The 19,506-nt window shown below is 38.3% G+C and overlaps 2 protein-coding genes across 2 annotated transcripts; both read right to left on the reverse strand.

The window, feature by feature from the left end:
- Nucleotides 1–15,180: 15,180 nt before the first annotated feature.
- HRG_05977 (uncharacterized protein) lies at nucleotides 15,181–16,395 on the reverse strand (the record flags this gene model as incomplete). Its single annotated transcript, XM_044864448.1, has 2 exons — nucleotides 15,181–15,514; nucleotides 16,151–16,395. The coding sequence occupies 2 exons, from the start codon at nucleotides 16,393–16,395 to the stop codon at nucleotides 15,181–15,183; spliced, it is 579 nt and encodes a 192-aa protein (XP_044720980.1).
- A 2,316-nt stretch (nucleotides 16,396–18,711) lies between these two features.
- HRG_05978 (uncharacterized protein) lies at nucleotides 18,712–19,353 on the reverse strand (the record flags this gene model as incomplete). The annotated part of the gene is made up of 3 exons (XM_044864449.1): nucleotides 18,712–19,013; nucleotides 19,090–19,193; nucleotides 19,241–19,353. The coding sequence occupies 3 exons, from the start codon at nucleotides 19,351–19,353 to the stop codon at nucleotides 18,712–18,714; spliced, it is 519 nt and encodes a 172-aa protein (XP_044720981.1).
- Nucleotides 19,354–19,506: the final 153 nt, after the last annotated feature.

Consider the following 19,506-nt stretch of genomic DNA (forward strand, 5'->3'; position numbering starts at 1 on the left):
AATAAAGCGATATATATAATTAGATAATCTATATAACTATAATAAGGATTAATACTTATAAAGGGAAAAGATAAAAAGTTAAAGAGGATATAAAGGAAATCGAGATAATAAGAATAGTAAAAACTAGCCTAAAGATTATCCTTATATACTATAGATATAGAGTAGATCTAAATAAGAAGTTCGATAGACTTATAGATAAAATCGTTAGAGAAATTATATATAAAAGAATGTTAATCCCTTTAAATTACTTAATTAACTTTATTCCCTAACTAAGTAAGAGACTTAGTATAAGATATATAGATATAGCCTAAGGTATAGAAAATACTAAATTCTAGACCCTAAAGGAAGTAAAGAGTAATATAAGACCTTATAGAGCTATAATAATAGTTATAAAAGTAGCTAAAGATAATATAGGAAGTAGTTTACTTCTCCTTAAATATTTATAAGGAAAACTTATAGTAGCTTTAGTATAAGTAAAAGAATAGAACGAAGAATACTAAGTTAAACTAATTAAGCTTACTTACCTTACTTATAAAAAATTAGATTATAAGTACCTTAAAGTCTAATAAGTACTAAAGGAAGTTAGGTTTATAACTAATATAATTAGTATAATATAACTAGCTTAAGGACTATTTAATTAATAAACTTTAAAGGTAATAAAACTAAAGAAAGGCGAATTTATTATATAGAAAGTAGTACTATTAATAAGATACTAAGAAATAACTCTAGAGGACTTTATAGCGATTCCTATAATATATATAAATACGGTCTTTATACCTTTCCGCTCGCTTAAGTATATATAAGACCTACCCTATATTTAAGTATAGCTTAGTAGCTAGAAAGCTAAAGTTCTAAGCGCCTTAATTAATATTAAGTTTAAAAAAAACCTTATTACTAAAAGATATATAAACGTATATAGGCTTAAAATCCTATTAATAAGAGTATTAATAACGGCGTATACTAGGTCCCTTATAAATATAGTTAGGAAGGTAAAGACTAATCTCTATCTAAGTACGGCCTAAATATTAATCTATTTTTATATTATACTAGATAGAGTCTTAGTCCCCTTTATCCTAGGTATATTATTTATTAGAGCTACGCGTATATTATTTAATTATTCCCTAAGGAATAGCTATATATAGGTTAAATATCAAATCGGTACTATTTAAGTAGTTATACTAGTAGTAGGAGCTATTAAATAGGAGCTTTTAAACGAGGTTAATATAGTAAAATCCTTTTAGACTATAACCTTAATAGTTAATAAAAACGTATATAAAAAACTAAAGCTCGAGGAGACTATATAGGAAATAGCTATTAGCTCCTAAGAAAAAACTTTAGGCTTTAGTAATAGAAGTTAAAGAAGATAACCTAGGAGCTACTTAATAATTATAGAGAGAACCCCTTATAAATACCTTAATAGCCGAGATTCTCTTACTAAGAAGTAAGATCCTTAGTTATAAAAGGGGCGCTAACTAAGTCCTTAACCTAGCCTACGCTAGTATAAATAAGCCCTTAATAGTATTAGTATAATAGTAATTAATTATAGATAAAGGATATATAGCGATTTTAGCTATTAGATCTAAAATAGTAAAAGAGATTATTAAAGTTATAGTTATAGAGGCTATAAGAGAATTTAAGAAAAATATTATTAGAGCTAGAAAGAAGTTTAGAAAGATCTAGAAGGTTAAAGTTAAGATAAGGAGGAAACGACTTATTAGATTATATAATCTAAGAGTTAATACTCTCTTTAAAAGAAAAGTAAATAAGATTAACCTTATTAACGATACTTTATTAAAGGGCTCGATACTAGAAAGGGACCTTAACTAAAAGAAGACTAAATAAAATAATATTAAAGATAAGATATAGCCTAGACCCTATATAGAATACTTAATAGGAAAATTCTTAAGTATATAGAAAGGAAAGTAGCTAATATAAGAAAGACTTAAAGTAATTTACGAATAATTTAAGGGCTTTCTTATAAAGGTAGAAATCCGGATCTTTAATAGTATTTTATTTAATAAGGAAGTAGCGTTATCCTAGGACTTTATAGAAAGAGGTATAGTCGACCTAGCTATAGCCCCCCTATAGGTTATTAGGATAATAGAATATAAGGCGTAGTATATAGCCTTAACCCTAATCTTAAAAGTAATAAAGTAGAAAGTTATCGATATCCTTAAAATTAGACTAGAAATAGGAGTCCTTAAAAAAGGGCATAGGCCTTATAAGAACCTTTTTTTCTTAGTAGTAAAGAAAGATAGAGGACTACCCTTAATTAATTCTACTATATATATAAATACTATTATAATAAAAGATATAAACCTACTATTAAATATAAATAAGTTTAGCGACTACTTCTCGATATATAAGATCCTTTCCCTCCTAGACCTTTTTAGGCTATAATTAGATCCCTCTTAATATTAAAAGCCGTAACTTAATAATATTCGCGATACCTATTAGCCTCTTATATATATATATATTCCCTTAATAGGCTATAAACGTAGTTAGCTAATTTATAAGGATAATATAAAGAATCTTATAAGACCTTATACTAAATATCTATAGGAATTTCCTTAATAATATAGGTATTAAGGAGCTTAATATAATATATAATAATAAAGAGGTAGCGCTAAAAGTAAGGAGATTTATCTTTAAATACCTTATTAACCTTAATAAAGTCCTAGTTAACGTTAAACTCTTTAGTTATATAATTATAAGGGCTAAATTAAAATTCTACTAGTAAGTAGCTAAAGGTATTAGTATTACGAAGTATAGCCTAATTTAGTAGTTCTCGGAGATATCCCTTAGTACGAGGGACTAAGGAAGCTAAAAACACCCGGTATAAAAGAAGGAAGAAGGAGCTAAAAAGAGGTATAGAAAGGAGGGTAGGGGTATAAGGGGAAGTAAAAGTAGCGATAGCTTCTTATAAAGGTAGCGAAAGATAAGATAGATATACCGGTAACGGCTAGAAAAGAGGGGAAAAACTAGTAAAAGGCTCGGTAGTTAAAAGGATATTAGTAGCTTCTTTAAGTAGGATCTTCTTTATTAATTAAGATACTAGATAGGTATAAGGAGGGGCGTTAGATAGAGGAAAGAAGGATAATTAAGGTAATATAATAATTATTCCCTTACTATAATTACTACCCCTATAAGAATTAAATCTCTTTACCTTACCTATCCGACCCCTTACCTTTAATTTTACCTTTATATATTTTTATATACTTCTTATATCTCTCTTTACTAGAGTTATAAGCCTAGGAGGAATAGTATTCCTATTCCTTCCGGCTACTATAAAAAGCACCTTTCTTATATCCCTTATAGCTTCCTTTTACCCCTCTTACTAAAAAAGCCGATTTTTAAATAACTTTTCTACCTTTCCCTATAATAATAATAAAATCCGACTCTACTACCCCTACGGTTTATAGGAAGATTCTTATAAAGCCCTAAGATTAAGATAAGTAGGTAAAGGAGCTACGGGCTCGTATAGATAAAACTATCTATAATTTAGTCTTCTCTAATAAGTAGGACCCTCTCGAGCCCCCTCTTTGTCCTAGGGCAACGGACTTTATAGAGGGAGCTACCCTCTTCTCCGAGCTAACCTCTATATAGTAAAGAGCCTTTTCTACTACCTTAGGCGACTACGAGAGTTACTAAAAGGAGTACCTCTATAAGACGAAGCTACTAACTACTGCTCGTATAGTAATAACGGAATCCGTTAGTGCCGTAAAGCTAATCTCTCTTTAAGAAGAAGAGACTCCTAAGTAGTAGCTTTTAAAGCTCGAGACCTCGATAGCTCCCTCGAGGGGCTATATAACTAACCGTATTAGGAAGACCTATACGGTATACCTAGGAGCTTTTTCTACTAGGAACCTACTAGCTTCTTTATAGCTAGCTAAGTAGGAAGAAATCCTCGAGGAAGCTAACTAATACTTCCTTATAAAAGCTCTTTCCGGCTAGTAGCTATAGGATATATCTCTACTAATAAAGCCTATTAGTAATAGTTACTTAACTATCTTTTAAGAGGCTAGCCGGGAACTAGATAAAGAGGCTGCTAGAGTATAATAGTAAGCAGTCTTATTCCTTTATAGCTAGCACTCGACCTAGACGGCTCGACCTGCTGCCCCTATAGCGGCTGCAGCCCTTATTGCTACGGCCTCCGCTACTGCTGCTGCGGCTGTTGCTCCTTTAGCTCCTCCTCCCTTAAGAGCCTTAACCCTATCTTTAACGGCAGCCCTAGTCCCGGCCCCGGCTCCGCCTACTACTCCGGGTCCGGTCCCGTTAGTTAGACCGGCCCGACTAGTCCCCTAATAGACCTTTTAGTCCGTTAGTCGAAAAATTAGGGAACTAGTCGAAATCGAACCTCTTCGTTAAAATCAGCAATAAGGGGTAAAAAGGGGGGGTTTTTAAGTAGACCTTCTAGACTAGGACGAGGATTCCTTAAAGAAATAACATACGAGGAGGAATCGACCTACCTACTAAGTATATAAAAAGCCCTATTAGCTAGAAGACTACTAGTAGGTCTTCGAGGAAAACTAACTTAAAGGAGTTAACCTTTTAAAGAGGCTATAAGAAATAGTATAATAGTCTCTTAAGGAGGACCCCTCGTTATAGAAGAAGATAGACGAGATTTAGGTTACTAAGAAATAGTAACTAATAACGCCGCTGCCCTTATTCGAGCCGTAAATTTAAGGAAAAATCGTTAGTATAGTAAATCTAGCATTCGTCTTCCCTATAAATTAGTAAGACCACCCGTTAAGACTATCTAACTATCCCCTACGAAAATTAGCTATCCTGAACTCTAGTACTTCCCTCGATATATATAATATACTCTTACGATTCCGGTCCTTTAAGAAGGCACGGAAGGAATATCTTATTACCGGGGAATTAACCGTATAGATAGAGGGATATAAAAGGGTAAATTTCACGATAAAATTACCTAATAGGTCTATATAAATTCTTCGACGAAAAAGGGTAGCTTTTTGCCCTCGATTTTTAACGAGCTTAATTTCCTTCCGCCTTCTTTAAAAGGAAGGAATCTTCTAGGATATAACGTCTAAGCCTACGGGGCTAGTTTAGAAGAATTAGATTATTAAGCTTATCGAGGAAAAATTCGGTTAATTTATTCTCGAATTCTAACCTATTTATAGGAAGGAACTACTCGAGAAGTTAGCTTTCCCTACTAAGAGGAATAGGTCTACTATAAAGGACCCTCTTCCGCTAGCCTAAGGAGACGGCATTCTATAGCACGCACGACTTAGTTACCCGGGCCCCCTAGCTTTATATAAGCTAGGCTAATAATAGCGGCGTACGAATAAGGGGACTAAAGACCGTCGAATACGAATACTACGGCTAAGGGAAGACTAGGAGACGAATTTATAGACGAACGCCTTTACGGCCGGACTAGCCGTATAAGGAAATCTAGGTCGATTAGACCAACGTCTCTAGGGACTAAGAAAGCTTCGTTAGGGTAATGTTTTTTATAGACGCTTTTTTAAGGATAGTTTTCCCTTATTTCTTACGGACCTACCTAAGTAAGTATAACTAGTCTACCCTATAGGACTTCGTTAACTAGATAAAATCCTACTTTAGCTACGAGGTAAAGAAGATATAGTTTAACGGAGAGCTATTTACGAAGGATATCTTAAAATAGCTTCGAAAAAGGGGTATTTTACCCCTCCCGTTAGCACCGAATACCTAGGCCTAGAATAGAGGGGCAGAAAGATTAAGGGGTGCTATAATAGAAAGGGCCTATATAATAAGACTTACTATAAAGCTTTTATACGACCTTTAAAGGGAAGTCGTTAAGACCGCCTATTACCTATAGAACCGGACCCTTAGAGGGACTACTTAAGGAATAGACTAGAAATCCCCCCTCGAGCTCTTTATAAAAAAGAGGGCCTCGCTAGCTTACCTTCGTGCCTATAGATATAAGGTATACGCTATAACTACCGATATATAGCTAAAAAGGAAGAAGAAAAGAAAGCTTAATCCTAGAGCCTTTATTAGTTACCTCGTTAGTTATAATTTTATAAATATCTTCTAGATCTAGATTCCTCTTCTATAGAAGGTTATTTTAACTAGAGATATAATTTTTAACGAATCTAGCTTCTTCGATAGAAAGAGGGATTAATAGCCCCTCTTACTCTTATAACGTTAGCTAATTTAGAAGATTTAAATCCCCCCTTCCTAATAGTCTTAAGAAGAGGTCTTAGACGAGGAAACGGAAGAAGAAACTAACGTCGAAGTAGTCGAGGATAACGCCGACTTTAAAGGAGAAGAGGAAGCTACTAGATTAGATAATCTAGACGAAGAAGGAGACTATAGGAAAGCGGTAGAGCTAGAATATACTTACCTTCCTACGCCTCCTCTTATAGAATAAGAAGAAGATCTAGAAGTAGTTTTTTCGGTTAGTCTTCCCGTCTCGACCCTTAAGGGGGTAGGAAAGGCACCTCTCTTAAAGGATTACTAGGCTGCCTTTTTATCCCTACTTTAAGAAGTAAAGGAAGGTATAGGGGCCGATACTAAAGAAGACTAATCTCTCCCTTATTTCGATTGTTTTTCCGACTTCTATCTAATACTAATAGAAGATAGTTTATATAGAGCGTTTATAGCAGGCCGGCTTTTTAAGCTAGTATTAGCAAGGAAGGTATATAAAAGAGACCTCCTAGACCTACTAGTAAACTAAAAGCAGCTAGAAAAACACCCTTTAAGAGACTAGTTTTTCTAGGCCTAGAAAGACTACCTAGCCTTATACGAAGAAATAGGGTCTTTTAAAGAGGTCCTTAAGGAAAAAGTAAGAGGAAAATAGGTCCTTAGCTATAAATAGGTCTTTATTTATAAGACTAATAAATATAGCTTCCTTTAAAAGTATAATGCCTAGCTAGTTATCTATAGGAACTAGCAGGGAAAAGGGGATCTTCCTACTAAGGCAACTACCCTAATAGGGATGTCTTTTCGGACCCTTATAGCTATAGTAGTAGAATTCGACCTCGAGCTTAATTAGATAGATATAGTTAACGCCTTTATTAACTGCCTACTTAAGGAAGAAAAAGTTATCTATATACGCCTTCTACTAGGCTTCTAATAGCTAGGAAAGGTTCTATAGCTTAGGAAAGCTCTATATAGACTACGAAGATTACCCTTTCTTTAGTAATAGTATTTAACCGGTTCCCTTAAAGCCCTAGGCTTTAAGAAAGTCCCTTAGGAACCGTGTATAATATAGAAGGGTAAAACCACGGTCTTCTTCTACGTCGATAATATTATCTAGGCCTACCTAAAAGAGGAAGAAGCTACTACTAAGGAGGCTATATAAGGCCTATAATAAAGGTATAAGATAACTAGGCTAAGGGAGCTAAAGTAGTTCCTAGGGATATAAATCCTTTAGAATAGGTCCTAACGGACTATCTAGCTTACCTAGGACGCTTATATCGATAAAGTCGCTTATAAATTCCTACTTAATTCCCTCGAAAAGAAGCTTCCCTCTACGCCTATATTAAATAAAGAGCTTTTGCCTAATCTATCCTTTTAAGCTAGGGAGTAAGAGAAATATTAATATTAATAGAAGGTAGGCCCCCTGCTTTTTTTAGCTATTTCTACTAGACCGGATATCTCTTTTACGGTCTCCCGACTAGCTAGGTATAACTAGAATCCTAGCCCTAGGTACTAAGAAGTAGTAGACCGAGCTATCCTTTATCTCTATTTAATAAGATTATATAGTCTACGCCTAGGAGGGTAGGAAAGGAAGAAATTAGCTACCGAAATCTTCCTTTATTCGAGCGATTCGTCCTTTATAGATAATTCCTTAAATAGAAAGAGCTTATAGAGGTATATTATATCCCTTTTTAGAGGAACTATTACTTAGAGAGCTTCGAAGCAAGCTACCGTTACTATATTAAGCACGGAGGTAGAGCTACTAGCTCTTTTAGAAGCGTTAAAGGAAGCGATTTTCCTTAGCCGGCTACTTATATCTTTATAACTATAAATTCCGTCCCCGTTAGCTATAGAATACGATAATATATAGACTATACGAATTCTTATAGAGGAAAATAGTAAGCTATCGACCCGGCTATAGTATATCGATATCTACTAGTATTAGTTACGCTAAGAAGTCTAAAAGGGACTTATTTCCGTCTATTAGGTTCTAATAGTATCGATAAAAGCCGACGGTCTTACGAAGCCCTTACTAAAGTAGAAGCTAGCTGTCTTTTTATAGTAAATTAGGCTAGAAGACGTTTAAGAAAAGCTATCTTTAAAGGCCTACCTTAAGAGTCTACGAGAGGAGCTAATAGCCTATATAAGAAGGTAACGTCTATAGCCGAAGAAAAGGAAGAGGTTTTTCCCTTTAAAGGGCCCCCTATTTTAATTAGGTTTTTCCCTTTAAAGAAGGCTCCCTTTCTTATAGGACTTTCCCCTCTTTAGGCCCCTATTCCTTAAGTAGGTCTAAAAGAGCCTAGGGACCTAAAAGGGCCCTTACTTTCCTCGAGTAAAGAGAGAAGTATAGAGCTAAGAACCTCCTTTATACGCTTACTAGCCCGAAGCTATATTAGCTATGCCCTTAAGGGGCAGGCTATAGCTAAGGGGGTGTATCGCGAAGCGTGGCCTAATTTCGTAGTTCTTAGAGATATCCCTTAGTATAAGGGACTAAGGAAGCTAAAAACACCTAGTATAGAAGAAGGAAGAAGGAGCTAAAAAGAGGTATAGAAAGGAGGGTAGGGGTATAAAGGGAAGCAGAAGTAGCGATAGCTTCTTATAGAGGTAGCGAAAGATAAGACGGATATACCGGCAACGGCTAGAAAAGAGGGGAAAAACCGGCAAAAGGCTTAGTAGTCGAAAGGATATTAGTAGCTTCTTTAAGTAGGATCCTCTTTATTAATTAAGATGCTAGATAGGTATAAAGAGGGGCGTTAGATAGAGGAAAGAAGGATAATTAAGGCAATATAATAATTATTCCCCTACTATAATTACTGCCCCTATAAGAATTAAATCTCTCTGCCCTGCCTATCCGACCCCTTGCTTTTAATTTCACCTTCGTATATTTTTATATACTTTTTATATCTCTCTTTACTAGACTTCTATATACTAATATACTACTAATAAATTCTATTAAAAATCCTACCTTATACTCCTTCTTCCCCTTTATTACGTAGTCTTACGTAATTGCTTAATTTCCTAAAACTCTGCTTTTACTTATATACCTTAAAAATATATAAGATAAAAGTTAGAAAAACAATTAAAATAAAAAATAGATTAGTCTTCTTTTATATTAGGCCTTATACCTTCCTTTACGTCTTTAAGTAAAGATAAAAAGGTAGCTAGATAATCCTTTAAGAGAGGTACCTTTCTTACCCCCTTAAAGGCCGAAATAAAAAGACTAATTAAAAAAGCTACTTTTAGATCTTCTTATTATATAAGAGGAAGTATAAGGAGGTAGGCGTATTTTAGCTCTACCTCTTTCTTAATATCTCCTTCTTTATCTAAAGTATTTAATTTAATAGCTTCCTTTTCTTCTTTAAAGTTAGCGTTATTATTAACTACTTTAACGTTAGTTTCTTCTTTTATTTCTTTATTTATAACCTCTTTTTAAGACTATTAAGAAGGGGGGATTTAAATCTTCTAAATTAGCTACCGTTAAGAGGGTAAAAGGGGCTATTAATCCTTCTTTCTATTAAAGAAGCTAGATTTATCGAAAATTATATCCTTAGTTAAAATAACCTTTTATAAAAAAGGAATTTAAATCTAAAAGATATTTATAGAATTATAGCTAATAAAGTACTTAATAAAGGCTCTTAAATTAAGCTTTCTTTTCTTCTTCCTTTTAAGCTATATATCTTTAGTTATAGCGTATACCTTATAGCTATAAGTATAAAGGTAGGCTAGTAAGGCCCTCTTTTTTATAAAGAGCTTAAAAAGGGATTTCTAGTTTATTCTTTAAGTAGTTATTAATAAGGCTTCTAGGTCCTTATAGTCCCTTAAGGTCTAGTTTTAAATATAATAAGTAGTCTTAGCGATTTCCCTTTAAAGGTTATAGGGAAGCCTTATAGTAAGTCTTATTATATAAGCCCTTTTTATTATAGTACCCCTTAATCTTTCTACCTTTTTATTCTAAGCCTAGGTATTTAGTATTAATAAAAGGGGTAAAATACCCTATTTTAAAGCTAATTTAAGATATCCTTTATAAATAGCCCTATATTAAACTATATCTTCTTAATATTATAGCTAAAGTAGGATTTTATTAAGTTAATAAAGTCTTAGAAAGTAAACTAGTTATACTTACTTAGGTAGGTCTATTAAAAATAAAGGAAAATTTCCTTAAAAAAGTATCTATAAAAAATATTACCTTTATAAAGCTTTCTTAGTCCTTAAAAATATTAGTTTAGTTAACCTAAATTTCCTTATATAGCTAGTCTAGCTATAAAAGGGTTTATTTATTTATTTATCTCTTAGCCTTCCTTTAGCTATAGTATTTATATTTAACGGTCTTAGGGCCTTTTATTTATACGCCTTATTACTAAGGGGTCTAGGTAACTAAGTTATATATACTAAAGAAGACTATCTCCTTAAGCTACTAAAAGAGGGTCCTTTATAGTAAACCTATTTCTCTTAGTAAGGAAAGCTAACTTCTTAAAAGGTTCCTTTTTAAGGATAGGTCGGAATTAAAGAATAAATTAACTAAATTTCTCCTTAATAAGCTTAATTATTTAATTCTTTTAGACTAGCCTTATAGGCTTTAAAGGTATATCTTAAATGATTCCTTCCTCCTAAAAAAGGTAGAAGGAAATTTAGCTCGTTAAAAATTAAGTGTAAAAAGCTACCTTTTTTCGTCGAAGAATTTATATAAAACTATTAAGTAGTTTTATTATAAAATTCACCCTTCTATATCCTTCTATCTATATAGTTAATTCCCTAGTAATAAGGTATTATCTTTATACCTTCTTAAAAGACTAAAATTATAAGAGGGTATTATAGATATTAAGGGAAGTACTAGAGTTAAGGATAGCTAATTTTTATAAGGGATAGTTAAAGGGTTTTAATAGGTACTCTTTTTAATTTATTAGGAAGATAAAGGCCGGATTTACTATACTTAAAACTTTTCCTTATATTTATAGCTTAAATAAAGGTAGCGGCGTTAGTTACTATTTCTTAGTAACCTAAATCTTATTTATCTTTTTTTATAATAAGGGGTCCTCTTTAAAAGACTATTAAATCGTTTCTTTTAGCCTCTTTAAAAGGTTAAATCCTTTAGGTCGGTTTTCCTTAAAGACCTACTAGTACTATAATAACCTATAGCCTAGGGATTTATAGGCTAGGTAGCTATTTTATCTTTTAGTCTTTTATTTCTTTAAGGAATCCTTATCTTAGTTTAGAAGGTTTATTTAAAACCCCCCCCTTTTTACTCCTTATTACTAGTCTTAATAAAAGGGTTCGATTTTAATTAGTTCCTTAATTTTTCGGCTAATAGACTAATAAGTCTATTAAGGGACTAGCTAGACCGAATAGACTAATAGGGCCGGGCCTAAAGAAGTAAGTAGGGCTAGGGCTAAGGTAGTAGTTAAAGATAATATTAAGGCTCTTAAGGGAGGTAAAGCTAAAGGGGTAGTAGTAGTAGTAGCGGGGGCAGTAGTAGTAAGGGCTATAGTAGCTATAAGGGTAGTAGGTCGAACCGTTAAAGTTAAATACTAGCTATAAAGGAATAAGACTACTTATTATTATACCTTAGTAGCCTCTTTATTTAGTTCCTAGCTAGCTTCTTAAAAGATAGCTAAGTAACTATTACTAGTAGGCTTTATTAATATAAGTATATCCTATAGCTACTAGCTAGATAGAGCTTTTATTATAAAGTATTAGTTAGCTTTCTTAAGGATTCCTTTTTACTTAGCTAGCTATAAAGAGGCTAGAAGGTTCTTAGTAAAAAAGGCTCCTAGGTAGGCCGTATAGGTCTTCTTAATATAGTTAATTATATAGCCCTATAAGGGAGCTATCGAGGTCTTAAGCTTTAGGAGCTATTACTTAAGAGTCTCTTCCTCTTAAAAAGATATTAGTATTACGGTATTAATAGATTCCGTTATAGCTATATATATAGTAGTTAGTAGCTTTATCTTATAAAAGTATTCTTTATAATAACTTTTATAGTTACCTAAGGTAGTAGAAAAAGCTCTTTATTATATAGAGGTTAGCTTAAAAAAGAGGGTAGCTCTCTCTATAAATTCTATTACCCTAGGATAAAGAGGGTGCTTAAGAGGGTCTTACTTATTAAAGAAGATTAAATTATAAATAGTTTTATCTACTTAAGCTTATAGCTCCTTTACCTACTTATCTTAATTTTAATGCTTTATAAGAATCGTCTTATAGACTATAGGGGTAGTAAAGAAATCGTTTTTTTAATATTATTATAAAAGGGGGTAGAAAAGTTAGTTAAAAATCGGCTTTTCTAGTAAGAGGGGTAAAAAGGAGCTATAAGAGATATAAGAAAGGTGCCTTTTATAATAGCCGGTATAGGAATTCTATTCCTCTTAGGCTTATAACTCTTATAAAGAGAGACGTAAGAAGTATATAAAAATATATAAAGGTAAAATTAAAAGTAAGGGGTTATATAGGTAAGGTAAAGTTATTTAATTCTTATAAGGGTAGTAGTTATAGTAAAGATATAATTATTATATTACCTTAATTATCCTTCTTTTATTTATTTAATTCCCCTCTTTATATCCCTTTAGTATCCTAATTAATAAAGAAGATCTTACTTAAAGAAGCTACTAATATCCTCTTAACTACTAAGCTTTTTACTAGGTTTTCCCCTTTGTTTTAGCCGTTACTAGTATATCCGTCCTATCTCTCGCTACCTTTATAAGAAGCTATCGCTACTTCTACTTCCCCTCTTACCCTTGCCCTCCTTTCTATACCTCTTTTAGCTCCTTCTTCCTTCTTTTATACTAGTATTCTTTTAGCTTCCTAGGTCCCTCTTACTAAGGGATATCTCTAAGAATACGAATTAGGCTACGCTTCGCAATAACTATACTATAAGAGTAAGTTAAGATATATATAATATTAATAGCCTTTATATTATAAAAAAGTAAGAAAGTAATAGCTTAGTATTTTAATAAGCGTTTCTATCTTACTATTATATTAGCGCGAACTATTTATAGCTTAATACTAAGAATTATACTATTATATAGCCGCTTAATATATAATAATATTAGCGCTGCTTATTAAAAAGTAACTCCGATTAAAAAGGTATAGAGATAATTATAGATAAACTAGTTTAGTTACCTTATTTAATATATTACGGTAGATATTTATTAACCTAAGGTCCCTTCCTACCTTACCTCCTTCCCTCCCCTATCCTAATTGCTTAAAAGACCCTACGGCATAACGTTATTATATCAACGAAAAACCCTATTATCGTAGGCAAGCCTAGAGCGGCTAAGGTAACAAGAGGGGACTTAACCGGAAGGAACAGCACGGTCCGGAAGGATAAGCGATCACTCTGGCCCAGCGCCCGCAAATCCGTAAGTTCCATATAGACGCTTTATAACTAAGTAATGTCTTCTGCTAACGAGGTTCCCTTGGCAAAAGAAGAAGCAAACGAAAAAGGTTCCTCCTCTTGGCCTAGTCCGTAACTTCCCGTGCCGGCCTTGCGTCACCCGGGCCACTAAGGCGCCTGGGCATGAATGCGCTTCTTAGGACAGTATGTCGGTGGTTGCCTGATGCAGTAGATATCTTCGTCGCTAATGTATACGGAACGGATTATGGTTCTGCATGCTGGGACTGCGCAAAAAGCGGTCACACGTGCAGGTCGGTATCTCAGAGTATCGATAATGACTTCTTCTACGAGCGGGCAGAATGTCTCCGGCGTCTCGAATACGGAAAGTTTCTATTGTCAGCTGAGTTCCGCCAAGAGCTAACGTGGCGGCCCGTACACCTTGTTTCAGCCCTGAAATATCTCATCAAATATCAGCTGAATTCCGCCGAGGGCTAACCCGAGGCCCGTACACCTTGTTTCAGCACTGACATCTCTCATCAACATAGATCCTCCGGCGAAACTTGCCTTAGCAGGGCGGGATGTGGTGGGATAGACCCGATATTCCTGGAAATCTCCGAGTGTGCTGGAGTCTGGTTTCATCAGTAGGTAACGCATCTTGTCTACGGGACGAGGCTCCCACTCGGCAGCTAACTTGTGTCATCCCACCGAATTTACAATCATATTGAAATCGAGCACACTCTGGACGGCTGTCCAACTATCTCGCATAAACATAGGATCCAAATAAACTTCCCAGGCTATATAACACATACGAATCATGTAGAGTGCTACTTCCAAGTATCAGGTCGGCCGAGTCATCCGTCAAGTGCCAACGAGGTGAAGAGCCTGGTTTCATAAGCAGGCTTATTGCTACTGAATCCTGCTGCAAGGGAACAGTACGAGTAAAGTTCCGCCGAGGAAGGGGCGAGGCGGTTTCGGGCCATGGGATCCAAATTATGACCGCGGCAGCTCAAAAGATGAAGCCGGTGCCACTACCATATACGTGTCCTTGTCTTGATGGGTCAGCCAAGTGTGGTGTAGCTCATGGCAAGGTTGACGGTAGGCAAGAAGCAGGCATTAAATTACCTACTCCCTTCCCGTCATCCGCACCCCAAATAAAGAGACAATTACGCTGTAGTCCCGCATATTAAGCCGTAGTCAAGCGGAAGTGGGAGCTATCATCTATTTCTGGATCGTTGCCTGTGGCCGACGCATGTCGAGCCAAAACAACGAGCATGGGGCATGATTAATGCGATGGTATGACGAGCTTGGCTCCCTTTCCCCCTGGAGTCGTGCGAGAATTTTTTTCCGTTGGTCCGAGGGACTATTCCTGGACTATCGCCTACCTCGGTAAAGTGACATTCTCGTCGTGCCAAATTGTCGGCCTTGGACGGCTTCACCAATAATAGCGTGGCTAGGTCGTCTTTGAAACAATTTCGCCTAATCCTTAGCTATCAAACCGTTGGGGAGAATCTGATCTAAGGAATAAGAATAGTTGTAGCAAGGGTCTGCAAGGGCTGAAGATCAGCGCTATTAGTGCGGCGCCTGACTGAATGCGATACGTCGGCCCTTTGATCGGCGCTTTGCTCAACCAAGACAGCCATAGAGCTGCCGTCCACTATACCGTGGCAACATAAATCGGTTCGATGTAGAGATTTACACAGAGTCTGTTACACGTTCTTATAACACTGCGATATCAAATCTCCTAGCCTTTCCGACCCCAAGTCAGGTGTCCTGATGGACGGACACTCTTCTGTGGTGTCGCTCCAGGCTTGCTTGCTTGGCGCCATCGATGCCCGCTCGGGCACGAATGCAACGAGTCCCTTGCGATATGCAACGATTGGTCGCTCACCGCCATATCCAAGTATCTCTCCCCGGTGACATGACGAGGCAAGGGGCTCGAGAAATCGCACTATGGGCCCTCCCTCGACGGTCGAGCCGATGAGCTCGGCTTGCAGTTTGTCGTCGTCGTATGCGTCCTTGGGCGCCTTTTGTATAATTTTTCTATGATGTCCTTAAATAAATTTCGTCCATTGGTCAAGTGCGCGGCTTGAGTGTCACTCACTCTTTGCTTATCGAAGGGCCTCTCTCGGTCGAACACGCTGACCGCGGGCTCCCAGTGCTCTTCTTCATATAAGCGTAGGAAAGATTAGGTATCACGGCAATGACAAGAACCGGCGTTCCAAGGTCGAGTCCCCACGGCCTAAAACAACGAATTTTAGTACAGATGAGACTCGCGGTTTACTGTGGCAACTTACGGGTGCTCGTAATCCCATAGCGAAAATAGTTATGCAAGGACGATGCCCAGTATAGCAACTAGAGACCCAACTTGGATAGTGGTCCAGGTAGACCAATAGATCGATATCAGGTTCTCACCCTCCCAGAACTGAAGCGCCAGAAGCATCAACGCCTCGACGACGACTACGACAGACGATGCCAGAATGCATGCAGCGCAGAGGAGAAGACATCTTCTCATTAGACGCGTTCGTTTCTCACTAGGGTTTGAAAAATGCTTGAGGGCGCGCTGTCCCCTTGGCCGCGATTCGCATCAGTCTTATAGGCCATAGCTGTAGTCAAGAGAGCACATACCTAATGTAAATCGACGAACCGAGGAATAGAATAACTAGATTAGCTCCACACATGGCCCAGTAGATGACGTATATAATGACAAACTGCTGTCGCTCGAGGCTCGATGCAAACGGCGCGTACCGGCGACATAATGCCTGGTCGGGTTCGTACTGGCCTACCATGGCGTATGGACAGGCGATGGGATGGGCACGGGTGGGAACCTTGGTCCTTTTCGGCCCCGAGCTGTTTACCGTTTGCAGTCTCTGGTCGCGGCTCGAGTCGATATACTGTCGTCGGTCAAGATGCCTCGTTGGCATGGAGGTAATCGGAAACGCACCGAAAATGGAGCGGTACAGACGAGTGATCAAACTACCCGGGTGTTTCCTTTGGATGCCCCTACCCCTTGGGTCTAGATGACCATGCATGTCATGGCCAAGTAACTCTGTAGTGCCTCCAAACATGTATGTATATGCATCAACCCAGCCTCTCCTCTTTCGCTTCGGTCCACGCTCGGAAGAGCCACAACAATCAAGCACAATGCGTAGCGGTGTGACCATGTATTAGGCACTTGGGCCCTCGCGCTAACTGGTTCTGTTAACAAAATGGCATCAACTGCACCACCTACGCCTCGTACAGGTATCCTGTCCGTGTTCTTACAGCTCCTGAAATCCACCGGGAAAAAGCGAGTCCACTACAGCCAGCTATTTGCTTATGCACTAGTAATTAGTTTCACGACGCGATTAATTTGCCTTTGTGAGTTGTTCCGAGCGAGACTTGGATATTACGTGTGGCCTCGATAGAGTTTGCAGCACCGAGCACTTTGGAATGATGCCCCAGTACCGTATGGCCCGAATCTGGGGCAGAGCGTGACCGCCGTGTCCGTCGGATTAGACAATATATATGCCTTGGCGTTCTCTCAGAATGACTTCGACCCAGCCAACCTGTCATATGGCCCCCTTATTATCGGTGCTGTGGTGAGGGTCAAGCTTTCTCGCAACTCTCCATATTAGGACTTGACCGTTTCATTTCGAGAATTCGCCTGTTGTCGTCAACAGCCATTCTAGCCATGCCTTTTTCTCATCTTGCTCTACCTATTGCTGCGCTGTCTTTCTCGCAACGCGCTGCTGCTCGACTGGGAGAAAAGACAAGTCAAGTGCCGAATGAGGCTGCGAAACCCCCCAACCAGGTCAAGTCGGTCAACACAGCTAAGCCCCAAAACAGCCCAAGGCTGAACCATTGCAACAGGTTGTGCGACAGCTTGGGCATCGTGAAGCAGTCGGCTCGAGATCCAAAACAAGGCGAATAGAGATAGGTGATGGAACTACTTTTTGAAAACGGTTCGTGTTGGCATCAACCATAGGCTTTGGCATTGGCTAGGGACTGAGAAGCGTTGTTCAGAGAGACAATGGACTTTGGTGATGGGACAATATTCATGTCGAACTTCCACTGGGAGAAAGTGTCCCATTCAAAGTTCATTGTTTGCATCGTGACCTTGATCGCTCTGGGGCCACCGGTAATTCTATCTCATGGTGCCAGAGGCCGATCCCTTACCAAGGTTCTGGTCTCGCCCTGTGTTCCTTCGTCCCGATTAATTGCTCATTGAATTATAGCACATTCGCCTCACTTTGCTCTTGTCTGACTTTAGGTTGATGGCAGCCTTAACAAGGTTTATACCAAGCCTGGACCGCTGCAGCAGATGGAACACCGGGCAAGCCCACACTGATTTTACCGTGTCACAGGAATGAAGCGCCCTTTATAACCGGGCACCAGGGACACGCCCGAGAGGGCAGACCATTCGTAGAGTCAGAGCTCGGCAAAACGTCCACACTTTGGACGTAAGGCTTTGATGGGCTTGACTGAAACCAGAGAGTGTAGAGCCGCGTTACGACCGCAGATTTGTCACGACTCAAAGAGAGTGGCAAGGCTGTAGGCACGTTATGGTAAACATGAAAGAGTCTCCCAAGCGCCGAGAGAGATGCAGAGAACACACTCGAGGACGGTCCCATGGCCGCTGCCCATTAGAAATTCATTTATTTCGTCTTTCTTACAAGACCAGGGCCTGGTGTTTGTTTGGTAATAAGCTGCTCGTAAAGTTATGATGACTAGACTGAACGGGCGAAGGACAGCGAGGTTCATTACGAGCTAAGATTATGGCCATCGTTCCGAGATATCGAGCTACCCCAGCAGAAGAACAGTTATGCATCACTTACAGCTTCAACCAAGTGTCAAGAGAGCTTCCCCAGATTAGTCAAAGGCCCAATGGGCCTATCCAGTTGTAGATCATGTCTGATCGACGGTATTAGCGCGGCAAATGTCTCAGGCTGGTCTAGTTCCGTAGGCCTAATGACTTGTGCGTCAAACCATGATTTGTAAAATTCATTTACACTTCGGGACTCAGTACTTGAAGGAAGTAGTGGTATACCTTGGCACTCGCTGGCCGTGTCAGTTGATCATTCTAGTCTGATTGCACTTCTTCGCAATGTAGTGGCCGTGAAGATGGGCTAAGCCGATTGTTTCAAGGATGTCACTACAAGATTGACTTCCCTCAGTAACTCAACTAATAAAAGTCCCAGCCAGCGGGATACTCCGACGCATAAATGGTAAATGGGCTTGCACCGTCATCGGCATCCCCGTCAGAGATCCCCCGGGTCATCATCATCCCGGTCGAGATGCTCTGTGTCCTCTGTATCAACTTCCCCATGACAAAACTCCGCCGCGTCATCATTTCCATCGGGGAGCCTCTGAACCACAAACTGCACCCATTCAATAACTTGGCCAGTCTCGTGGTCTAACAACCGCAAAGACGGGCTGTGCTGCGTCTCGTTTGTTTGCAAAAAACTTGAGACTGCCAGTTTCTTGTTAAAGACGATGTTGTCGTCATTCTGCGGTTTGATTGTAGAGAGCGTCGTGTCCACATCAGGAGCCTGGTCCATGGCTATATTTGAAGAGTCAGAATCGATCGAATCTGGTCCTTAAAGACAAGACAATCGGTGAGGATGAGCAGAACCCACAATCGTCGTTGGAGGAGAGAAGACGCGGCTGCTGTCCCTGGTCTTGATTGACCTGTGGCAGATGGGCTTGGTCGTGGCAATTCGAAGAGGCCGTCTCATCAACCCTAATGCAGGTCAGCCGTCTGTCTTTGGGTTGAAGCCTTTCTCTTACAGAGTCGATGGAGATTTGACACGATGGACGTTCTCTTGTTTGTCGGAATTCTGAGCGGCATCGGTGACAGCAGCCAGGCTCGCCACAACGAATGTCATAGTATTGAGGAACATAATTGAAATATTGGGGCAAGATTAAAAGTCAAACAGAGGGAAAGTGACACAATCTTTCAGGGCAGGCAAGAGACGTGAGAAGAGGGCTTATCACCGGAAAGACAAGAGTGTGGGAAGGGGCAGAGCTGAGTTGAGTGCGCAGAGGTTCAAGGG

Source organism: Hirsutella rhossiliensis (assembly GCF_020360975.1).
Source record: "Hirsutella rhossiliensis strain HR02 chromosome Unknown scaffold00005, whole genome shotgun sequence".
Taxonomy (NCBI): domain Eukaryota; kingdom Fungi; phylum Ascomycota; class Sordariomycetes; order Hypocreales; family Ophiocordycipitaceae; genus Hirsutella; species Hirsutella rhossiliensis.